At 44.6% G+C, this 21,836-nt stretch overlaps 1 protein-coding gene across 1 annotated transcript in view; it reads left to right on the plus strand.

Annotated features, from left to right (window-relative positions):
- Positions 1-6,303: 6,303 nt before the first annotated feature.
- ANKRD31 (ankyrin repeat domain 31) overlaps positions 6,304-21,836 on the plus strand; it is a 105,111-nt gene continuing 89,578 nt past the window's right edge. The window contains exons 1-2 of the mRNA XM_054987557.1: positions 6,304-6,594; positions 13,659-13,839. Of these exons, the coding sequence (XP_054843532.1) occupies positions 6,304-6,594; positions 13,659-13,839 (472 nt within the window). The remainder of the gene's footprint in view (positions 6,595-13,658; positions 13,840-21,836) is intronic.

A 21,836-nucleotide genomic window follows, 5' to 3' on the forward strand; every position in this document is an offset into this window, starting at 1 on the left:
CAGAACTGGGATTTGATGTATGACCTTCAAGGATTCCCATATCCACTATCCAGAGGAGTTAGCCATGTTAGTCTGTAGTAGCAAAATAGTAAAGAGTCTAGTAGCACCTTTAAGACTAACCAACTTTACTGTAGCATAAGCTTTCAAGAACCATAGTTCTCGAAAGCTTATGCTACAGTAAAGTTGGTTAGTCTTAAAGGTGCTACTGGACTCTTTACCATATCCAGTATCGGATCCGAGAACTTTTTACGTCGGATCTGAGAGATCAGAGTCACCATCTGTCAGATCCATGCCCATGATCGGAACTGACATACCTTCCCATTCAAGTAAGGCATTGGTGATACAGTGATGAGCATAGCTACCTTCCAAGCAGATGTCCTGGGTTCGATTCCCAGCTAATGCGAACAACCAAACAACCAAAAACCCTCTTAGGTCCCATGACACGCTGTTGTGATCAGATCCAAGATGGGTCCATCACCAGACAGCAATATGAACAGAGCTTGGTTTTCCTTTAGGGGAAACGTTGAATCTTCTCTGAGCAAGTATTCAATACATCTAAGAGCCAAAACAGATCAGACACCTGACATGTGGAAGAAACGTGTTGGTTTCCTGCAAGGTTCCATGAGAAGTGTAGTGAGAAAGAACCTTTGCCAGGGAAAAGAGGGAGATAATCCCTTTTCTCCCTGGCAGAGGTTCTTTATCTAGACATCTCATCTAGTCCCCTCGGCTCCCTCTTACCGCTGCCAGCTCCACTTGCTCCCCTAAAAGCACTCCACAGCCAGAGGGAGCTGAGTGTGTGGGTGGCGGTAAGAGGTAGCCGATTGCGCTGGTGGCGGTCAGAGGGAGCTGGCAGCAGCGATCGGCTCCTTGTCCCTCTCACTCCCACCACCGCACTCCCCTTGCTCCCCTAAATGCACTCAGCAGCCAGAGGGAGTCAAGCGCTGACCTCCCAGAGTGAAATTCTATGGTCACCCTGATACTAACGGGAACTATAACATTGTCTACGCAGCAGATTAACTCAGGTAGACATGCTGTAGATGCCTCACCAAGGGTATGGCAGAAGTGGCGCTTTTGGGGTGTTATCCCTGACTTTGATTCCCAAACACACACACACACACACACACACGAGACTGAGTCTAGAATAGATGACTCTGTGGGTGCATCCTTTCTTTTCTCACATACAGTAGATGAGAGGATTTCTCAGTAGAAAAAAAACTCTCTTGGGGTCACTAACACAACTGATCCGTATTGCAACACCCTTGGCTTTGCCAGTTAGATCCCCAATTACTTCACTGAAGACACTTCAAGAGTCCAGTAAAAGTTTCTTTCTTAGAGATCCATCAGTATCAGTGCACTCAGACTACAGCATTGGCAGAAGTGACGTAAATGGGCAAAGCAATGTTGGTTATAGGGCAGGATTCCCGCCTTGGGCTAAAGACCGTTAGAATTTAGGCACGCAGGGCCTAGGAGGTTAGAGGGGGTAGGGAAGGGGAAGACAAGGATGAGCTCATTTCATGTCTCGGGGAGATACGGCTCCAGCCAACATTCCAAGGACACTTTCCCATGCCAGTCGAGAAAGTGAAAGCAGCCACCTGCAAAGATAAGCTACTCTTGGTTACATAATCAGACAGTTACACAGATAGTTCTTTACGCATTCTCAGAGGCCCAGAGTACAGAGTACATAGAATAATAAGCATACATGGCAGATAAGCAGAGTGCATCTGACAGTTCACCACCACTACCTCAGGTGGGAAGAAGGGCTCTGTGTAGCCCTAAAATCATCGCAGCCCTCACAATATCACAAGGACCCTAGGGTTCTTCTAAATGGTTTGACGGCCTACTTCCATAAACGTGATCAGTGACATTTGTCTTTTGGGTCTTAGCCATAATGGACAATGGCCTCTATGTTTATTACCTGTGGCAGCTGCAAATAATTCCTCATTAGCATTAGAGGAAGAAAGCTGGTTCATCAAGGCAAAGGTGCCATTCAGGGAACTCCATTTATGGCTTCTTCCCCATGTTTTTTCTTAGTACATAAGAAAAAATGTGTAGATTTGGCTTATACTAGATCTCAAATAGCTTGTGCTACTTAAGATATCAAGGATAGAATGGTCACATTCTCCTCTCTGCTGTCTCTCTTAAAGGTCAATTGCTGAGTTGTTGCCTTGGATTTGGGGAATGAATATTCCCATATCTATCAGTGACATTTGCAGAGGTTAGCTGTGATTCAAATACCAAGACACTGTATTCTACATACAGTTCTTCCCTTTTTGTTTTCTTAACAACATATAGTGTGTGCACCAACTGCAAAGCACCACCTTAACCCATCTCACAACCCTAGGTTGTTCTTTTTTTATCGATTGGCTCTTTGCTGCACTGCTTTTAGAATCAATTGATGACTGATGTTGAGATATTTGTGGTATACTAAGAACTAGATTTGGTGATTTTGGAGAAAGATCACAACTAGAGCCTACTCAGAGTTCTGTCCACAGTGGCACAGTATTGAACTCCATGAGTACCAAGGTCATCTTGCCCTGGGCAGGACTCAGGCAAGTGACTCCAAATCGTCTGGAACAGACAGAGATTGCTGAGACTAATACCAACTACCGTGTGGATGATACCCTTACCATGCTAAATATGTAAACTTGCAAAAGTGGTTTCTGAGACATTTTTCAGATCATTCCTCACATTTCTCTTTTCATAGAATTTGTCCATCCTGAGACAAATCCTCAGATCCTTTGAAGGGTGATGATCATACCATTAATTTGTTCATGGGTGTACCCTTTGGTACTAGACAGCGTCAAGTTATTCCAACAACAGATGCTTCATTGCAGACTTGGAGTGGACATTATGATGATATTTTATATAGGAATGAATGGTCTGACAATGAAAGGACATTACACATTTATGTATTGAAATACAGAGCCATAAGTTATGCTCTTGTTTCTTCACAGCTATGTGGTGGGACAAAGATATTCAAGCCCAAATGTGCAGCACCACTGCGATTTGTTACCACAACAGGTGGAAACGCACAGCATCGTTAACCCTTGGGCAGAGACTATGGCTTTTTGCAGTTGGGCAATTCCTGATGGAATTTCCATGCACAATGCCTACATTCCAGGCCCAGATAACACTAGACCAAAGGTGTTTAGTGCTCTTGAATTCCACTCATTAATGGGTTGTAAACAGTATCAACTGGCATCCAATATTCCTGTAGCAGGTAGTTCCAGCTGTGAACACAACTATGATTAATGTCAAAGCATGAGAGCTTTTGTTCTAAAACAGGGGGCAAGCCCTTCTATTTGGAGGCATGTTCCAACACGTATGAACAGGTTGCATCCCACCAATTTTTCCTTAGTATTTAGACTTGTTTGCTTATTAGAAGGGACATTTTGAATTGTACTCCCTTTTTGACCAAGGCAAATTGGGTTCTTAAGTTATTTGCTGAGTCCAAAACAGAAGTAAATGCCACTTCCTCTGATACTGGGAGTGTTGTTTCCTCACAATTTGGGTTTCATGTACTTGTCAGCATGAAACTCGACCCATTCTGTGATAATCTCCATACAAGTGGAATAATTTCTACTGAACATTGGGAGACCCTCCACTTGGATGTTTTATGACTCCAAATGGAAATTTTTCTTTCAGGATAGATGCAAAGTAAGGGTGTTATGGATGAGAGTTGTCTTTTACTCTTTATTATTGGGTATCTGTACACCTCGAACTCTGAGGTTTTCATTACCACTGCTCTTAAGATTCACCTATCAACCTTAGACTCCTTTCACATTCAGATTAAAGGCAAGTCTGTGTCCTTGTGGCCTAGTCCCACCAATTTGTCTAAGGGATCCTTAATTTTTATCTTCCAAGGTCATCACTGGCCCCTCAGTGGTCCCTGTCCTTGGTGCTGTTGCGCCTTATGTTAGCATCCTCTGAGCCCGTAGTCATTGGCACGTTGGAGCCGCTGTCTTTGAGAGTGAGCTTCTTCATTGTATTACTATAGATAGGAGAACAGGTGACTTGTCAGCGCTCAGGGTTGAACCACACTTCCCCTCCCCCCAAATTTCAGGAACATGGGCTGTCCTCTGTTCAGGATTCCATTTTCTACCAAAGTTTCTTGTTCTCTTTTGACTTGTCTCAGGATATCACGCTGCCTGCATTTTCCGAAACCTGCGATACAGGACACAGGAGACACTGCATTCATTATAGTTCGAAAGAATGTTCTCATTTTTATTTAACTACTACAAAGGAATTTTTAGTGTGGATCCACATCTGCTTGTGCTTTTTTTGAGCCCATTCAAGGGCAAGTGGGCATTCAGCCCAGATTATTGATAGATATGTATACCATCCATTTGGTATACCAACATACTGCTCAGGCCCCCTTCATCTGAGAGTTCGCCTTACTGTATCTCTGGCTATCTCCTCAGTCTTTCTGTGTCAGGTACCTCTGTTTCATGTTTGTAAGACAGCTCCTTGGTCGTCATCGAGTGCCTTTGTTGAGCATTATACCTTAGACATCAATTTCACACAGTGTGTGATAGTTTTACACTCCTTGTTTTAAGAGAAAGAAAAAAAGAAAAAGTTTTTGCAAGATAGCTATTTGGTTGTTAGACACCTTTGTTTGACATTATATTGTAGGTGTTCACATCACATACGACGTGGTGATAGCTAGAACAGTATTGCAGTCTGTTTTTTTTAAAAAAAGAAAAAATGGAGGAGTGAGCACTTTGGAATTTTAAATCATTGCATGTTTTTATGTCTTTGTTAGCATTTCTCCCATTTTTTTGTCCATTTGGAAACTTTTTAAATACAAAGTTTATTATGTATTGTGATTGAGTTTTAATATTAGTGAATTATAACTTGGAGAGATTCACTCCACCTCCTTGTGAGTGTATAGCTTGGTAATCTCCCAATGTGGGATTGCACAGAAGAGCGAAGATGAAAACAGGATTGTACATACCTGTAACTATTGTTCATTGAGTTCTTCTGTGCAGACACACATCCCTCCCTCCTGCCCTGCTGTGAACTCTCTGGCAAGGTCCAGTATGAAATTGCAGCAACTTAGGAGAACTGAGGGTAAAGGGTCCCACATAGTCATGTGACCATTTAGGCGGGAAAACAGACTGAGACATGACTGGGAGAGGCAGCCCCCTAGTGGAGCTTTATGGAAGCAATAAAAAACTTCTCTGGTTGGCAGGCCTATATGTGCACAGTCCCAATGTGTGCTTGCACAGAAAAACTCAATGAACAATAGTTCATCTACAGTCTTCCTGTGCAGTCCCACATGGGAACTGCGCACGCGCAGGCCTGCCGATATTGGAAATTTCCAAAGCTCAATAACACTAGGGGGCGCTCTCGCCTCTCTACGCGCATGCGTGGCCGTTTTCCCGCCGAAATGGCTCTCAAGAGGCAGAGCGTCCCCCACATACCCTCAGTCTCTTTTTTGCCGCTAATCGAAGTAGGTTCCCAGAGCACAAGAGGTTTCTTCGCTTCACTTATGGTGACCGTATCTTCCAATATAGGGTGTTGCCCTTCGGGTTGGCATCCGCCCCAAGGGTGTTCACAAAATGCATAGCAGTAGTAGTAGCCCATTTAAGGCTCCAAGGATGCTGCATTTTTCCATACCTGGACGATTGGCTGATGGTGGGGGATTCTCCTGATCAGGTTGCCAATCAAGTTGCTCTAACCCTGGACCTGTGTCTCAGATTGGGTCTCTTTGTGAACCATAAGAAATCACAACTGAACCCCGTTAGGGTAATCCAATTTATTGGGATTGTACTGGATGGCTCTAGGAATGCGGGATTTTTACCCAGAGAAAGGGCACTTAAGATTAAGGCTCTCATTGGCCAGTTGAAGAGCTGTCGTCTTCAGCCAGTTAAACTCCTGCAGTGTCTTCTGGGGTGTATGGCCTCTACTACTGCAGTGATACCCTTAGCCAGACTGCACATGAGACCACTCCAAATGTGGTTCAACTCTGTTTTTTCCCCTGAACGGGATTCACAGGCCAGAAAATTGTCCGTACCAAGGAGGGTAGTGAATTCCCTGGACTGGTGGCTTGACGACTCGCACCTCCTTGAGGGTGTGGAATTTGGTTACAGGCAACCGCAGATTACGGTTACCTCGGATGCCTCCCTTCTGGGTTGGGGAGCCCATTGCAAGGGCTTTTATGCCCATGGTGTCTGGTCTGCTGATGAGGGTAAGGAGCACATTAATTTGTTGGAATTGAGGGCAATTTTTTATGCTCTGGTTTCCTTTGCAGATGCCATCCAGAACAAGTCCGTTCTGATCTTGACGGACAATACGACGGCGATGTGCTATGTCAACAAACAAGGTGGAATGGCGTCGGTGTCCCTTTGCACCGAAGCAATGAAGTTGTGGCAGTGGGCCCAAGAACGCTCGATGTGGCTGCAGGCTGTGCACATACCAGGGGTGTCGAACTCATTGGCAGACCATTTGAGCAGGCTGCAAGGGGATCAACACGAGTGGTCTCTCCAGGAAGAGTACCTTCTACCTGTGTTTGCGATGTGGGGGTCCCCAGATATAGATCTTTTCGCGACGGAGGAGAACTTCAAAGCTCGAGACTATTGCTCCAGGGGAGGAGTAGGACTAAGATCTCTTGGGGACGCGTTGAGTCACCAACTTGGGTGGTGGGGTAACCTATTTTACGCGTTCCCCCCATTCCTGTTATCGGCCAAGACCATCAGCAAAATCTGACGGGACAGGACGTCGGTCATTCTGATAGCCCCGTTCTGGCCTCGCCAGCCGTGGTTCCACTCTCTGCTCCAACTTCAGGTTCTATCTTATGAGTTCCCGGTAGCCCCAGATCTCTTGTATTGGAGAGGGACCTTCCACCACAATGTGGGGAACCTGAGACTGACGGCTTGGCTTATCAAGCAGGACCCACGTTCTCCGCGGCTGTAACACATGTGCTGGAGAATGCTAGGAGGCTGTCGACTAGGCAGTCTTATACTCTGAAATGGAATAAGTTCACAGAGTGGTGTCAGCGGAAGGGAACTGACCCTTTCCAGTTTTCCCTTCCAGAAATCCTGGAGTATTTGTGGGAAATTAAGCAACTGGGGCTGGCTAACAGTTCCATAAAGGTGTATTTGGCGGCCATTTCCACCTTCCATCCCCCTATTGACAGGAAGTCGGTGTTCACACATTACACATCTAGGTTGTTTTTGAAGGGTTTGAATAATTTGTTTCCTCCGGTGAGGACTATTGTTCCTCAGTGGTCACTACCCTTGGTTCTATCATGTTTAATGTCTAGTCCCTTCGAACCCTTGGCATCGTATCCCTTGCGTTTTTTGACACTGAAGGTGGCCTTCTTGGTGGCAATTACTTCGGCCAGAAGGGTGGGAGAACTGGCGGCATTATCTTGCAAGCCGCCATATTTGAAGGTTCATAATGAGAAGGTTGTCCTTAGGACCAAGATAGAGTTCTTACCCAAGGTAGTGTCCACCTTTCACCTGTCTCAGGATATTGTTCTTCCAGTATTCTTTCCTTCGCCTTCCTCAAAGGCGGAGAGGGCTTTGCATTCCCTAGATGTTCGGAGAGCTATTCTCTATTATTTAGATAGAATAAAACCCTTTCGTGTGACGTCTAATTTATTTGTATGTTTTGCAGGACGTAATAAAGGGAAGAAGGCTTCCTCCCAGTCTATTTCTCGCTGGGTTGTACAGGCCATTTTGACATGTTACAAAACAGCCAAGTTACCTTGTCTCTTAGAGGTACATGCTCACTCGACCAGGGCCCAGGCATCATCTGCAGCCCTGTTGAGGGGTGTTCCCCTCTGTGACATCTGTAGGGCGGCAACATGGGCCTCTGCAGATACCTTTGTACAGCATTATGCCCTGGATATTTTGGACAGGAGAGAAACGGCAGTGGGGACTGCGGTCCTCCAATCTATGTTTCTGTAAAAAAAAAAAAAGACAAAGAAAAGACTATGGTCTTCAGGTGGTTGTACTGATGCCTGTATATAGTTACATACATTTTAGTGTGTATGTTTGCTTCTCTTGTGGGGGTTTGTGTTTTTGTCTATTAATAAATGAATTTTTCTTTACATCCTCCTATGTTTTAAGCTTTGTAATCTTCCCATGTGGGACTGCACAGGAAGACCGTAGATGAAAAACAGGTTTTACTTACCATAACTGTTGTTCATCTAGGTCTTCCGTGCAGGCACACATGCCCTCCCTCCTTCCCCGCTGTTGCTATTGGGTTTTTACTTGTAGTACGGCGACGAAAGAAGGACTGAGGGTATGTGGGGGATGCTCCGCCTCTTGAGAGCCGTTTCGGCGGGGAAAACGGCCGCGCATGCGCGTAGAGAGGCGAGAGCGCCCCCTAGTGTTATTGAGCTTTGGAAATTTCCGGTATCGGAAGGCCTGTGCGTGCGCAGTTCCCATGTGTGCCTGCACGGAAGACCTAGATGAACAACAGTTATGGTAAGTAAAACCTGTTTTTACAGGTATGTAACTCAATGAGCAAGGCATTATTCTCTCTCCCTTTCTGTAGAATGACTGGCCATTGATGGAGTCTGAAAGATGGTAGTTGGCCAGGCAAGCTGATGGAGGGAACCTTGTACTCTCTCCCACACCTTTATGCACTTGTAAGAATAACTGCAGCAGACTGATGTGAAGCCTGTGGATAATACAAGATAGCCAGATAGTCTGTTAGGGAGTAACTACATATGGCAGCAGCAGAATTTTGTGCTAGAAAATGGTTTGCTCGTGAATTCATATAAAAGTGATATGGGTGAGAAGTAAAAGTTGCAAATTGGTATATGTGTGCCAAATCCTTTTCACTTGCCATTTCCTTCTTTCCTGATGAGTCAGACACCAGCTTTGGAGATGGTTGAACTTTTACAGGAACCTGACTGCTGATTCTTAGAACCACAAAGATAATAGTGTAGCTTTTAAGACAAAGTTCTTTCGGTCCATCATTTGGAGATGATAAATTCTACCCTTCTTGCTCATGGGTCTTTTAATATTATAATTAAGTTGTTAGCTGTCACATTTGTTGGTTTGTACGCAGAATTCAGTTGATTTGGGTTTTTAAATACTTGTTTGAAAGGCTGATTGTGGCTTAACATATCACAACTTGTATCCACTGAAAGATTTCTATATGCACAAGGGCTATCAATTTCCCCCTCGCAGCAGACTTCCCCTTGTGCTGTTCCTTGGGGTCCTTTGTCCCTTAGGAGCAGCATTTGTGGGATAGTTTGGACTGCAGCATGAAGGGGGAAGTTGAGAAGTCTTGTACCGCCAGTGGGCTTTTTTTATTGATCAATTAATTCTTCTCTACATCCTTTACTATTCTCTACATCTTTTACTAATGAGTCACCAAATGTAATATGTGTAAATACACGAGTGTATCTACACACTAGTGTATGCCAGGCTACTGTAAATCTCTGTTAGGGTCTGCATTTGAAGAATGTTCCAAAACTTCAAATGATGCAGAATGTGGCAACAAAGTTGCTAAGTGGTATGGGTTATACAGTTCATTTCCTCCCAGCTCTAAACTTATTTCATTCACTGCCAGTTCCTTTTCAGGGATAATTCAGGGTGCTAGTTCTTAATTTTAAATTCCTGAATAACTGACAACCAGAGTACCTCAAGGACTATTTTCTCCTGTATGAACTTACAATCAGCACCTGAAGCTTTGTTCTGTGTTTTTCTATTTCTGAATAAAGGTTAGTGGAAATGAGAACAAGGGCCTTTATTATAATGGTGCCTTGGCTATGGAATGTTTTCCCTACAGCAGTGTTACCTCAGAAACTGTAGGCCTCTTGGACAATACAATGTCATAGGATGTAGGGGACTCATCCCCTTTTCTCAGAGCCTGAAACCAGGAGAGACGCTTCATCTTAGATAAGGCTCAGATCCTGTCAGCTTCTCACAAGGAAATTAAATCCTATTACATGCCACCTCAGGTGAGGCAATTAAGTGTCCCATGCAAAATATGCAATCCAGCCCAGAGGCTCACTTCTTGGCTCCGTGGGAACAAAGTCCAGACTCTGGTGACGTGAAAATAGTTGAGTCTTTTGAGACATCAACAGACTTTCTGGAAAATTTCAGTCAGACCCCCCCTCTCCCAAATAATAACTAGCCTATCAAATCTTTTCTGATTGACCCATGTCCTATCAGCATTAACATTGCCTGAAGCACCCCCAGTGTGAGGTAATGCTTGATCCCCCAAAACTATTACACTCCCCCTGCCAAAAAGCAAGAAAAAAGGGATAAATATCCCAACATCCAATCAGGTTTTTAGGCTAGGTTCCTCCCTGAGACCTTTCCTACACTGCTGAGACAACAAATGCACTTCTAAACAGATTCTCCCCCTGACTGCCATCTATTCCCACACCCCTCTGTATCCGAAATCTCCCCAATACTGCCTTTGAATGGTGTAGCATTATTTGTCCTATCATCTTCTGTTTTCTCAAATCATGTTATTGAATGTCTTTGTTGAATTACTTTCTTGCTCTTTTTATGATGTTTAATTATGATGTTTTAAAAAAGGCAATGATTCTGTAATATATTTCTTGTGATCATGTAATAAGCCATTTCCAGAATTTTATGGACAATGTGACAGATAATTATCTTACATGAATAAATACCTTTTGGATAAAGTAGATACCAATATTGAAAGATTCTAACTAAACATAAAGATGTTTAAAAAGCCTAGAGTAAATGCTACTTTAAATGCCACCTAATTGGGCATATTCATTCTATATATTTATGTTCGCAAGGTTTTTTTGGGTTCCACAGATATTAAATGGTGATGACTTTTCAAAAGCAGATACAGTAGGAGTAGGAAGAGGTTCAGTGCCAAGATGTATAGAGATGTCAGATGTTTTTCGAAGTATTGCAATGATCAACAAGGAGGATATGATAGAAAATGATCCATTTCCTGAAACAGTAGCGTCTGATATAACTAAAGATGGAATAATGGCTAAAAGATCTGAAGTTAAAGATGTGACGGAGTCACTCTGTGGTTTTGACTCACAGATGATGAGCCTCGTGGTTGACATGTTGGAATATCAGAATGATGCTCATAATATGGATGCTTCTATAAATGAGGAAAGCAGTGCCCTGCCAGTAGAGCTTCTCACAGCACTGAACTCCTTGTCAGACTCTGTAGCAGGATCTGTTGTTCAAGCAGTGGAAAAAGAAAGTGTGTACCGCAGTGGAAAGGAACAGATGATACTGGACCAAACAGATGACTGCACACAAATAACAGACACAAATTTCAAGCCTAAGTTTCATTTGGAACAACATGAAGAAACAGAAGTTTCAATGATAACCAAGTTATGTCATTCAGAGCAAGAAGTGCGTACGATTTAAATTTATATTCACATTTTAATGTTTCTCTTAAACCATCTTACGGGCCAATTTTCTTCTTAGCCATATTGATTTGTTTATAATATTTTTAGGTCAACAATGTCTATCTTCATTACCTTATCTTCTCGTTGTTTAAGATATATAATATCCTATGAGATATCAGCTACCCTATCAGGACAAACGTATTAACCTCTCCCCTATTTTTTTGTGTACTTTGAGATATTATCTATTTTTGCTGCAAGAAAATTGTAAGTGAGGGTCAAAGTCTGAGTTTAAAACCTAGGATGCCTCATGATCACTATGTTAAAGAACTATTTGATAGTTACTGTAGTCTTTTTTGTTTTTGTGTAAATGGTCTCAAACTGTTCTGAATACAGATTGGTAATAGCTGTAAGGTTATTGCCACATACTATAGTGGATGGAAGGCCTATGAAACCTATTTGAATACTGGAGCAGAGCCTTCCACCTACTGGTTAATAAAATTGGACCGTTTAATGTGGTGTTCTTTATTAACCATGGACAGGAAAAGGAGCTATTCCACCAATCTTCTATGTCTTTTCTCATGTAGGGCCAACTAGTATCTTGTACTTTTTCTAAGATGCTTTGTTTAGCCTTGTGCCTTTGATCATGCACAAACTGAATTAAATTCTCCTGTACTTGGTCAGGCTCTAGCTAATGGTGGGCTCTATTGCCCACCAGACATTCTGAAGCTGTACTGTCTTGAGCTTGCCTTCCTGCAGAATTAAAGTCTATATAGTAACTACTCCTCCTAGTCTTTTACTATGCTACAATAAAATTGGTTAGTCTTAAAGGTGCTACTGGACTCTTTTTGAACTGGAGTTCAGGAAACCAGGCTTTCAGGGCTCTCTGGAGCTTTGAAAAGTAAAAGTTGCAAGTGCAACTTCATTTAAAGAACTCACCCGGTTATTCCAGTAGACCACTTTGCTTTTGTTTTTTTGGAATGATACTGTGTGAGTGGTCCAAATCACTCCAGTCCTTTCTTGAATGTATTTGGAGCTATTCACCTGTGTGAGCCATGTATAACTGTCAACTGCTAGCATTTCTTGATGTAGCCAAACAGAAAGCCAGGTGAATACTGTGTAGGCAGAGTGATCTGAAGCTATACATATGGTGAGGAAGGCTGTGGGGGATCAAACTTTTACAGCTTCCACTCCTGCAATCTGCACAGAATGGGAGCAGGAGGGTTAAGCCTCCCATTGTTAACCTTTACAACTAAAGAACCTGATTGATGATTTCTCTGATGGTAGCTGTTGCTTCTGGCAGAAACCAAATTGAAAACGTTTTTGCTTGAATTCTGGCAGGGTGTTTCCTTAAATTTGTTAATATGTTTTAAGTTCAGGCAGGTGTGCCTCTTCCTCAGTGAGTAAACCATACAGGGCAGGGGCTGCTTGCTGTTCCCTTTTAAATTCTACTGCTCTGCTACTAATACACTGAGCAATGCAAGAGTTAGAATCTGAACATCTAGAATTTTTCCTGAAATTATATATTTTAGGAGGAAGTTGATTATTTGCATTATAATTTTAGAACCTATGATTATGTACCTTAATGCTTGAGGCTCCAAACTGGGCTGATTTCTGTATTGTGGAGATTGGCTTCCAGCTTGCCATTTTGCTGCCGGTTTATTTATTATTTATTTACTTATTCGTATTATTTGATTTCTATTCCGCTCTACCTGCAAGCGGGCTCAGAGCAGATCACAACATTTAAAAATATACAATAAATAGAATAAAATTTAGCAGCAATATAAACATCGATTATAAACAGCCACACACATTTTGCCCTACCCCCTCAAACTAAATAACCTATGGGGTGGGTGGCAAGTCATAATGTTTACAGAGCCTGAGGGGGGGCATATATTTCCCCCCCCCCGCCATGGCAGGAGGCCAACATGATAACTTAGGTGGTCCACCCGCCTCAACCACCAAATGCCTGGTGGAACATCTCTGTCTTGCAGGCTCGATGGAAGGATAACAAATCCAAATGGGCCCTCATTGACACAGAGTTTAAAGTATTTCCCATGCTCATCTGTGAAGTAGCAAATTGAATTGTAAAGTGGAATGCTGAACTGGGGTGCACTAGGGCAGGGAATTTCTTTAAACATGGCCTGATGGGAATCAGGTTCAACCCTGTCACAGTTTGCTATAACCAGTGTAATCTATCTGGGAAGTTCTCTTAATCTGACATAGAGATCTCATTGTTTATGTTGAGTTTATATTTTTTTTAAAAATAGAAGCTAAGTTTTGCAGAAGCACTAGTATGCTGTATAGTGCATACTTAGAATTTCCTTTTGTATTTGCTTTTTGACAGTTTGACTCTAACCAGCATTCAAATAAATTAGTCCATTCAGATCATCGGAGCATCATGTCTTATGATAGACTAGCTGAAAAAGACGATTTCATTTTAAGTGAAACCAGTTCATCTGAACAAACTATCCAAGTAACTTCACATATGTTAAGGAAATCATCCAGAAAAAGAAGATTTATTACTAGTGATGGTGTATATGCTACTTTGAATAGTCACAGATTTCTAGAAAGATCTCATCAGAAGAAACAAAGTTATAAAGCTCAAACAAGACTCTCTGCTAAGAATTCTGAGTATGATACTTAATTTGATTATGGAAAATTGAAACTAAGATAACATTGCAAATAATTCATATATAAAACTGGTATTCTGAAAAAGTATAATTCTTAAATGAACTTAAATAATTAATAGCTAGATGTTATTGGTTGCTATAATAAGTTTTAGAAGGGTTTTTTGCTAATTTATTACTGGATATTTATTTATCTATTTTAATTGTTATTTTTTATATCTCAGGAACAAGTGACTGAGATTTTTTTGCAAGGTAGAAATCTTTCAAATAAATAAACAAACAAAAGTTTGCAGGATATGAACAGTGGAATCCTGAGCAGAGTCATACCCTTCTAAGTCCAGTGAAATCAATGGCCATAGGATGGTGTAACTCTGTTTAGGACCACACTATAAATAGACTATTTGAAATTTTAAATCATAAAATCATGATCACATTGTTTTTGTGTGGAGAAAATTATTCTGGTAATTCACAAGACTATGTTTGTCAGCAGAGCTTGTGAGTCTGGCCTTAAAGATAAAGGGGATCCATATTCACAGCTGAGAATTGCTTCATACCATGGCTCATTGTCAGATACGAATGGCAGAGGTGAGCAAATGAGGAGAAGCCAGAGGATTGCCCATAAAAGTAGTAAGTGATGTTATTTATCCCCATCATCTGAAGTTTATAACCAGAAATCCATAACCTTTTTTCATAATATATCACTTGGGCAGAGTGCCTCCCATCCTTGTTACCATATACAACTCTAACTGAAATCTATACATCCAGCCTTTAGGACTCTCTGCTGTTTTGGAGGAAATGGTTGCAGCTGTAAGTATCATAAGGGCAAGGGAAGTCTTAAACTGGCTCTAAACTGAGCATAGATGCAAGAGGTAAGTCTTTATTTCTGCAGATTACTGCATTAGCTTGATGTGCCCCACCATATTTAAAAGCAAAACTCTCTTGATTCCCAGTCATACTTGAAGCTGAATTCTGGTATGTGCTTCCTACTGGGCTTGGACATACTTCCTCAATTTGTCACCCTTAGAGCCACTTCTCAACTACTTTAAAGAGACAATGATAAATCAAGTCCTCAGGACCAGATGAATTGCATTCTAGGGTACTAAAGGAACTTGCTGATGTAATTGCGGAGCCTCTGTTTATTCTCTGAGAATTCTTGGAGTACAGATGAGGTGCCAGAAGATTGGAGGGGGGCAAATGTTGTCCCCATCTTCAGCAAGGGAAAAAAAGGAGGAACCAGGTAATTATCGAACCGTCAGTTTGATGTCCATACCTGGAAAGGTCCTGTAACAAATCATCAGTGGTACTTTTCACATTGGGACTTTAAATCGTTTTAGCACCGTATCTCCTTTCCATGTTTGCGCGACTTTCACACTTAAAAGATGGTCATGGGACGCAGAACTGAAGATTGTCTGCATTTTCCTTGATCTCCCCCACCCCATGCGCAGATACCATGAGTTTTGTTTTGAAGCCGCAGTCAAGTCGTGGCTGGCCCGAACCTTGTCAGTGTGAAAGTATATACTCCTGTTTGGCTTCTCTGATCCCCCCTCTCCTTCATCCCAGGAGCTGATTGGTCCATGAGGAATTGACCACACCCACCCTCCAGACCTCCTCAGCCACTTTTTCCACCTTTTTTGTTTGTTTCTGAATAGGACAGCAACATTGCTGCATCACAGTGTTAACTTGAAATTTTAAATTATCATGCTTCTGATCAGGGCTCATTTCGAGGGGGAGCACACAGGAATGCAGTTCCAGTAGTTCCCAAAAGAGGTCACATGTCAGGTGGCCCCGCCCCCTGACTCTTGGCCATTTTGGGCCTGTTTTGGCCTGGATTGGGGCTGAAATGGCCTGGATCGGGCCTCTGATGGGTGGTGGATCACTCTCTCACTCATCAGCGGCCTGAACCTGGCCATTTTGGACCCCTTTCCAGCCATTTTCAGCCCCTTTTCCCCATTTTGGGCCCAGTTTTGGCCCTGAATGGCCAGGATTGAGTCCAAAACAGCCAGAATACGTGATGTCAGGGGGTGTGGCGCATGCAAATCAGTTATACTAATGACACACTTCCGGCGATGGCAAGAGATGTGGCATATGCTAATGAGTTATGCTAATGAGTTCTGAACATTTCCTCCAGCTCTTTTTCTACGAAATGACCTCTGCTTCCGATAATGGCGGGACTCACAGCGAGAGTGTGGGACCTTTAAAAAAAAAAAAATTAATGTGTTGGTAGGAGCAATGTTATAGCATTACTGTATTTGGGAATCAAAGGTTTTGTCGAGAATCCCCAATGTTGCTGCACATTGTATACATTGGCTTACTGCTGTAAGCCTATTATTCCAAGGTGGGGTCAGGGCGTTCATAATTTTAATTAAAATGGCATTCGGTAGAACAACTGCCGACTGCATTTATGCAGAGGAAAATTGCCCTTTCTCCACCCTGAAACTGGTCACATGACAGGGGAATCTGTGCAGTGACAATATATTGCACCGGCATCTTTCCTGCCAAAATGTATAGGCCAATCACTTTTCAATTTGGGTAGGATTCTTTCCTTCCAGTAAAGGATTGATTGGCATGGTGGGGAGGGATCTTGATGGGCAGACTATGTCAGATGAGGTATCAATGTCACAACATTGCTACACATGCGCAAATTTTTTTTAAAAAAGGGGTGACGTGTGCTGCAAGGCCCATAAAGCCCAAACAGAAGTTATATGACAAGTGCCATGATTACAAAGAGGAAGCCGAAAGCAGACGCGATGAGGCACAGACAACTCCTAAGCCACTGAACAACGGCAAAGGAGACAGGGGAATCTGTGCAGTGACAATATATTGCACTGGCATCTTTCCCGCCAAAATTGTATAGGCTAATCACTGATTTTTCAATTTAGGTTGGAATCTTTCCTTCCAATAAAGGATTGATTGGCATGGGGGGAAGAGATCCTGATGGGCAGACGATGTCAGACGAAGTATCAATGTCACAACATTGCTATGCCTGCGCAAAATTTAAAAGGGGTGACGTGTGCTACGAGGCCCGTAAAGTCCGAAACTGAATCGAGGTTTCTGAAATGAAAAAAGAGATACAAAATCAAAGTTGCCCAATAGTGTGAAATGAACAGGTGCGATGCCGAATTCCCTGCAATCGGGGCGACTGCTTATCAACGGCGGTTTAAGCCATGAATGTGAAAAGTACCACTCTGTCTGTCTTTGAGCATTTAGAAAGGACAGTTGTGATTACTAAGAGCCAGCATTGGTTCCTCAAGAACAAGTCATGTATGACTAACCATGTCCTTTTTTGAGACAGTTACTACTTTGGTGGATTAGGTTGGCAAAATAGCACCCAAGGATGCAGTGTGGCTGAATTCTCTTCTCATATTATAGTGATCCCATTCTGAATTAGGCCTACATGTACCAGGGAAATAAGTTTCCAGCTGGGAATTTTTGAAACATTTCTGTACAAAGTTCAGGTGGAGAATACATGAGGTTATAGCATGTAAATTGGCTGTTAATTGGGAATTTCCATGCTGCATTTACCTGTATTCTTCACAAATGCCAAATGTCTCATTTTCAGCATGAGAAATACAAATGCAAACTGAAAACTACGTTGTAATGCAGTTTTGCTACTCATGTCCATTGTTACTTCTTTCTTTTCTTTCCTTTCTTGGTACTATAAACTTGCAAGTATCAGGAGCTGAGCCACTGTAAATTAAGAGCACAATCCCTTAGATATATGATTTCTATGTATGACAGATATATGCTGATATCTTCAACTTGACTATTGTTATTCAAGAGCATAATACACATTAATTTGAAAGGGGCTTCTGTGTTGATTTTATGCTGCTATTGAGCGGAGGGCTCACAGTATTCTTTGTTTTTCTTTCCTCCTTAATTCTTGTTTGCTGGCACAATGAGGCTTTGGGCAGGTGCCAAGGGTGGTTGTGGGGGGAAGTGCAAAGATTCTCCCGGTTGCCCCACAGTACTGGGCAGGGCTGTGGGGCAGCAGAGACTCCCGCACCCCAAAAATCACCTGTGGGGGCTGTGGAGGAGGCTGAAGAGCTCTTGCTGCCAGGGGAATGGTTGAATGGTTGGGGTTCGATGAAACATCAATCCCATCCCCATCCCAAACTCCCGGCGCTGTCCCTGCCTGCAGTCCACCCCTCACCCCTTCTTCCGTTGCTAGCTCCGTGGCGCAGCCAGTAACCCTTTGCCTTCCTTCCCCTGGAACAGTTAGTGGGCCACGGTTCAAACTCTCTGTATGGAGGCACTTTCGGGCCCTTCCGAATGACCCCTGTGTGGTGTGGTGCTGTGTCTGTGATGGCCTTGTGCGCAGGGGCAATGACCTGAAGCACTTTTCATCTACAGTCCTGACTAGGCACCTGAAGACACGCCACCCGAGCCTGTGGTCTCCCTCCTCGGCCAGCGAAACATCCGGCGGGGGGAGACAGGGTCACCAGCTCCTCTGAGCTGGGATCAGTTGGAGGGTCACCGGAATCCACCCAAAGCATGAAGCCTTGCCCCAAGGGTGCTGTTGGTGGGAGTGGAATGGTCAGGCAGGCCGGCCTTTGGGCGGTTCCATCGGGGTCGGGAATAGTGCCACTGAAAAGGGTGAAGTCAAGGGCTCAGGAGGCGGGCATTCACGTTGTGGCAGAGACAATTACCCTGCAAGGATTCCCCCTATCCTTCTTGGAGGGTGTGGGCTTCCAAAGGCTGCTCCAGCACTTCACCCCATGGTTGTCAATGCTGTCATGGTGCACTGATGGGCATCGAGTCCTACCTGCCCTCTATCAGTCTGTGCAAGACATGGTGCTCAGGGAGCTGTCAGCCACCAAAGGCCATACAGTGCACTTCACAGCAGACCTCTGGAGCAGTTGCCATCACGGCTAACTTGCCATCACTGCCCACTGGCCGCTCCTGGCCAAGATCTGGCACCCAGAAAAAGGTGCCCTGCTTGACACTGGGCTACAGGGCAGTTCTTCTCCAGGCCCAGGGGATGGACGAGGTCCATACTGGGAAGAACATCACCACCACTGTACAGGTGGCTCTGAGGGAGTGGACGGCTGGTGGGGAAGGGTTTGTCAGTGGCTTCATGGTGACAGAAGTGGGAAGCAACATGTTGGCAGCCCAGAAAGAGGCATCCCTCTCTGGCCTGGTGTGCATCACCAAGCTGCACTTGGTGATGAGGGATGTGCTCAGGCTGGGGAGCAAGCCAAGGGACAGCTGGGACGCGGGAACTTTGTGGACGCGCAATCTGCTGGACAGCTGCCAGCACATCGCTTCCCACTTCTCCCGCAGAACGGGAGCCTCTTCCCATGAGCTGTTCTGGAGGAAGGGGGAGGGGGGGACCCCGAGCACCAACTCTTCCAGGATCTGCCCACCCACTAGAACTCCACATATGACATTTGTCATCTGGTGGAGCAGAAGAGCCCGTTGCAGGACATCCTGTCATCTTCGGACATTCTGAGGAGGGGAGAGGATCTGAGCCTCAGCTCCATGGAATGAAGAGTCCTTGCGGGGGGGAACAAAAGGGGTTAAGTAACAACCTAAAAGTATATATATATATATATATATATATATTAAATATTAAGTATTTATTATAGATGTGCACCAATGTGAATAAAAACAAGTTTAAAACATAAGGCCTGAGTGGCAGGCTACATATATATACTAATACTTGCTAAAACATCTCAAGATACAGATGATGGTACAGTGCAATGACCAATACAAATAGACCAAGGTACAGTACAAAACTGACCAGACGCGTTTCGACCCTTAGGCCTTCCTCAGTGGTCAATTGTAAACAATTTATGATCAAACACACCCACACATATGAAAACCAATCATGCAATACTCCCAGTGTTTTATCTAGAGCTCTAGTACTGTGTGATAAACTGCAAATATTGCAGTAGACCCAGGACTGCATTCACACAATGCTCTTCATTTATTATTGCGCTCTGAGGCTTGGTTTCCAATGTACAGGAGTGTGTTATATCAATCTGCAGTAAAGATACAATGGCACTTCAACCTAAAATAGTTCAGCTATATGACAAGGTATAAGGATGATCATCACACACACACACACACACACACACACACACACTGCTCCCCAGGGTAAGGGAATCTGTGAGGAGGATGCAGGCATGCGTGGCCAAGCGTTTGCATCCTCTGTGCCACAAGGTGCTGTACCAAATGGCCTCCCACTGTGACCTCCAGATCAACAGCAGCATCGCCATGCGGGCGGGTCAGATGCAGCGCTGGAAAAAGGAGCTACGCACAGCCGGTTCCGTTTCCAGAAAGAGAAGGCAGGCCTGAGGGAACTGGGCAGGGGCGAGGGGCAGGGGGCGGAGGGGCAGGGGGAGAGGGCGGAGATGGCAAGAGAGCCACGCCAGGAGAGACCCACCCAAATGGCCCCACCTGATCTCTGGGCCTCGTCGGTGGGCTGTGTGGTTGGCCGCAGCACGGTGGGCATGTCTCTTGCAGTGAAGGAGTGGGCAGGGCCCATGGTGCACAAGTACCTTGCGGAGCCCACTGAGCCCCCCATTCCAACCCGTTAGAGTATTGGGTGAGTAAATCTGCTGTATGGCTGGATCTGTCCATTGTGGCAACCAACGTCTTGTCCTGCCCTCCCACCAGCGTGCAGAGTGAGCGGGTGTTCTCACACCTGGGAGACCTCCTCCGTCCCCGCCACACATGTCTGCACCCAGACCTGGTGGACATGTTGACCTTCATCAAGGTCAACCTCAACCTACCAGGGTTCTGAGCCACCCTAGTCTACTGTGGTTCTAGGCCAAGCTTCTCCACAGCGGGCTCTAGCCGCCCTCAGTTCTTGGGGCTGCTTCCATGGCTAGTAACCCTTTGCCCTTCTCTCTCAGACAAGTTCCTGTTTCCTCTTTCAACCTCTCCCTCTCTGGATGGTGCCAATACAACCCTTCCCCACAACTTGTCCTGCCCATCGCGTCCTCTCCCAGACAAGTTCCCGGTCTCTTTTTCAACCTCGTCCCCTCTGGATGGAACCAGTACGACCTTTTCCAACGACCGCTCCTGTCCTTCCCATCCTGTCCTGTTCAATGTGGCCAGAAAGCCTCTGTCCTCCTCTCCTGTACAAGTACCCAGTCCCTCTTTCGACCTCTCCCTCTCTGGAACCGCCCCGCCCCCACCCTGCGACCTCTCCTGTCCTGTCCATCCCGTCCTTTCCGTGAAGGCAGGAAGGTGGGTGATGTTCGCTGCCGCCAAAGAGAAACTCAGTGGGTTTCTCAGCTCATGCCTCGCAAATGTTGGGGTCCTGCCGGTCCTGCTCTGCAATGCAGCCAGGAAGCCTCTGTCCTCCTATACAAGTACCCTGTCCCTCTTTTGACCTCTCCCTCTCTGGAACTGCCCCACCCCCGCCCCCGCCCTGCGACCTCTCCTGTTGAGTCCATCCCATCCTTTCTGCAAAGACAGGAAGGAGGGTAATGCTGGCAGCAGCCTACACTACTTACTGCCTGCACAGGTGAGGTGTCTCTGAGTGGTGTAGATTCTGTCGAACTGCCGTCTTCTGTAGGGTGCTGATGCTGAATAGACTGCTGTGTCTGTGAAGGCAGGTCAGTGGGTGATGCAGGGGGCAGCCCACAGCTCCCCATGAGGGCACCTACCTGTCTGCCCACAATCCTCTTTCCTAGGGGAACCGATGCCTCCCCCACAATGCAGGGGAATGCATCCTCCACTGCCTCGATGGCCAGCATGTGAGCCTCTGCTTCTACATGTTAGGGGCGGGCCCCACTTCCCAACCTTGGTTCTTTCCTTCCAACTTTCTAATGATGGAATAGCGCAGATATTTATGCAATCGACCTGTCTCCCCAATATCCCTGTACACTGTATCTGTCTCTTCTGTCAATCCAATACAGGTATTCAATGTATCCACACATCTCTCT

Source organism: Eublepharis macularius, chromosome 8, assembly GCF_028583425.1.
Source record: "Eublepharis macularius isolate TG4126 chromosome 8, MPM_Emac_v1.0, whole genome shotgun sequence".
Taxonomy (NCBI): Eukaryota; Metazoa; Chordata; class Lepidosauria; order Squamata; family Eublepharidae; genus Eublepharis; species Eublepharis macularius.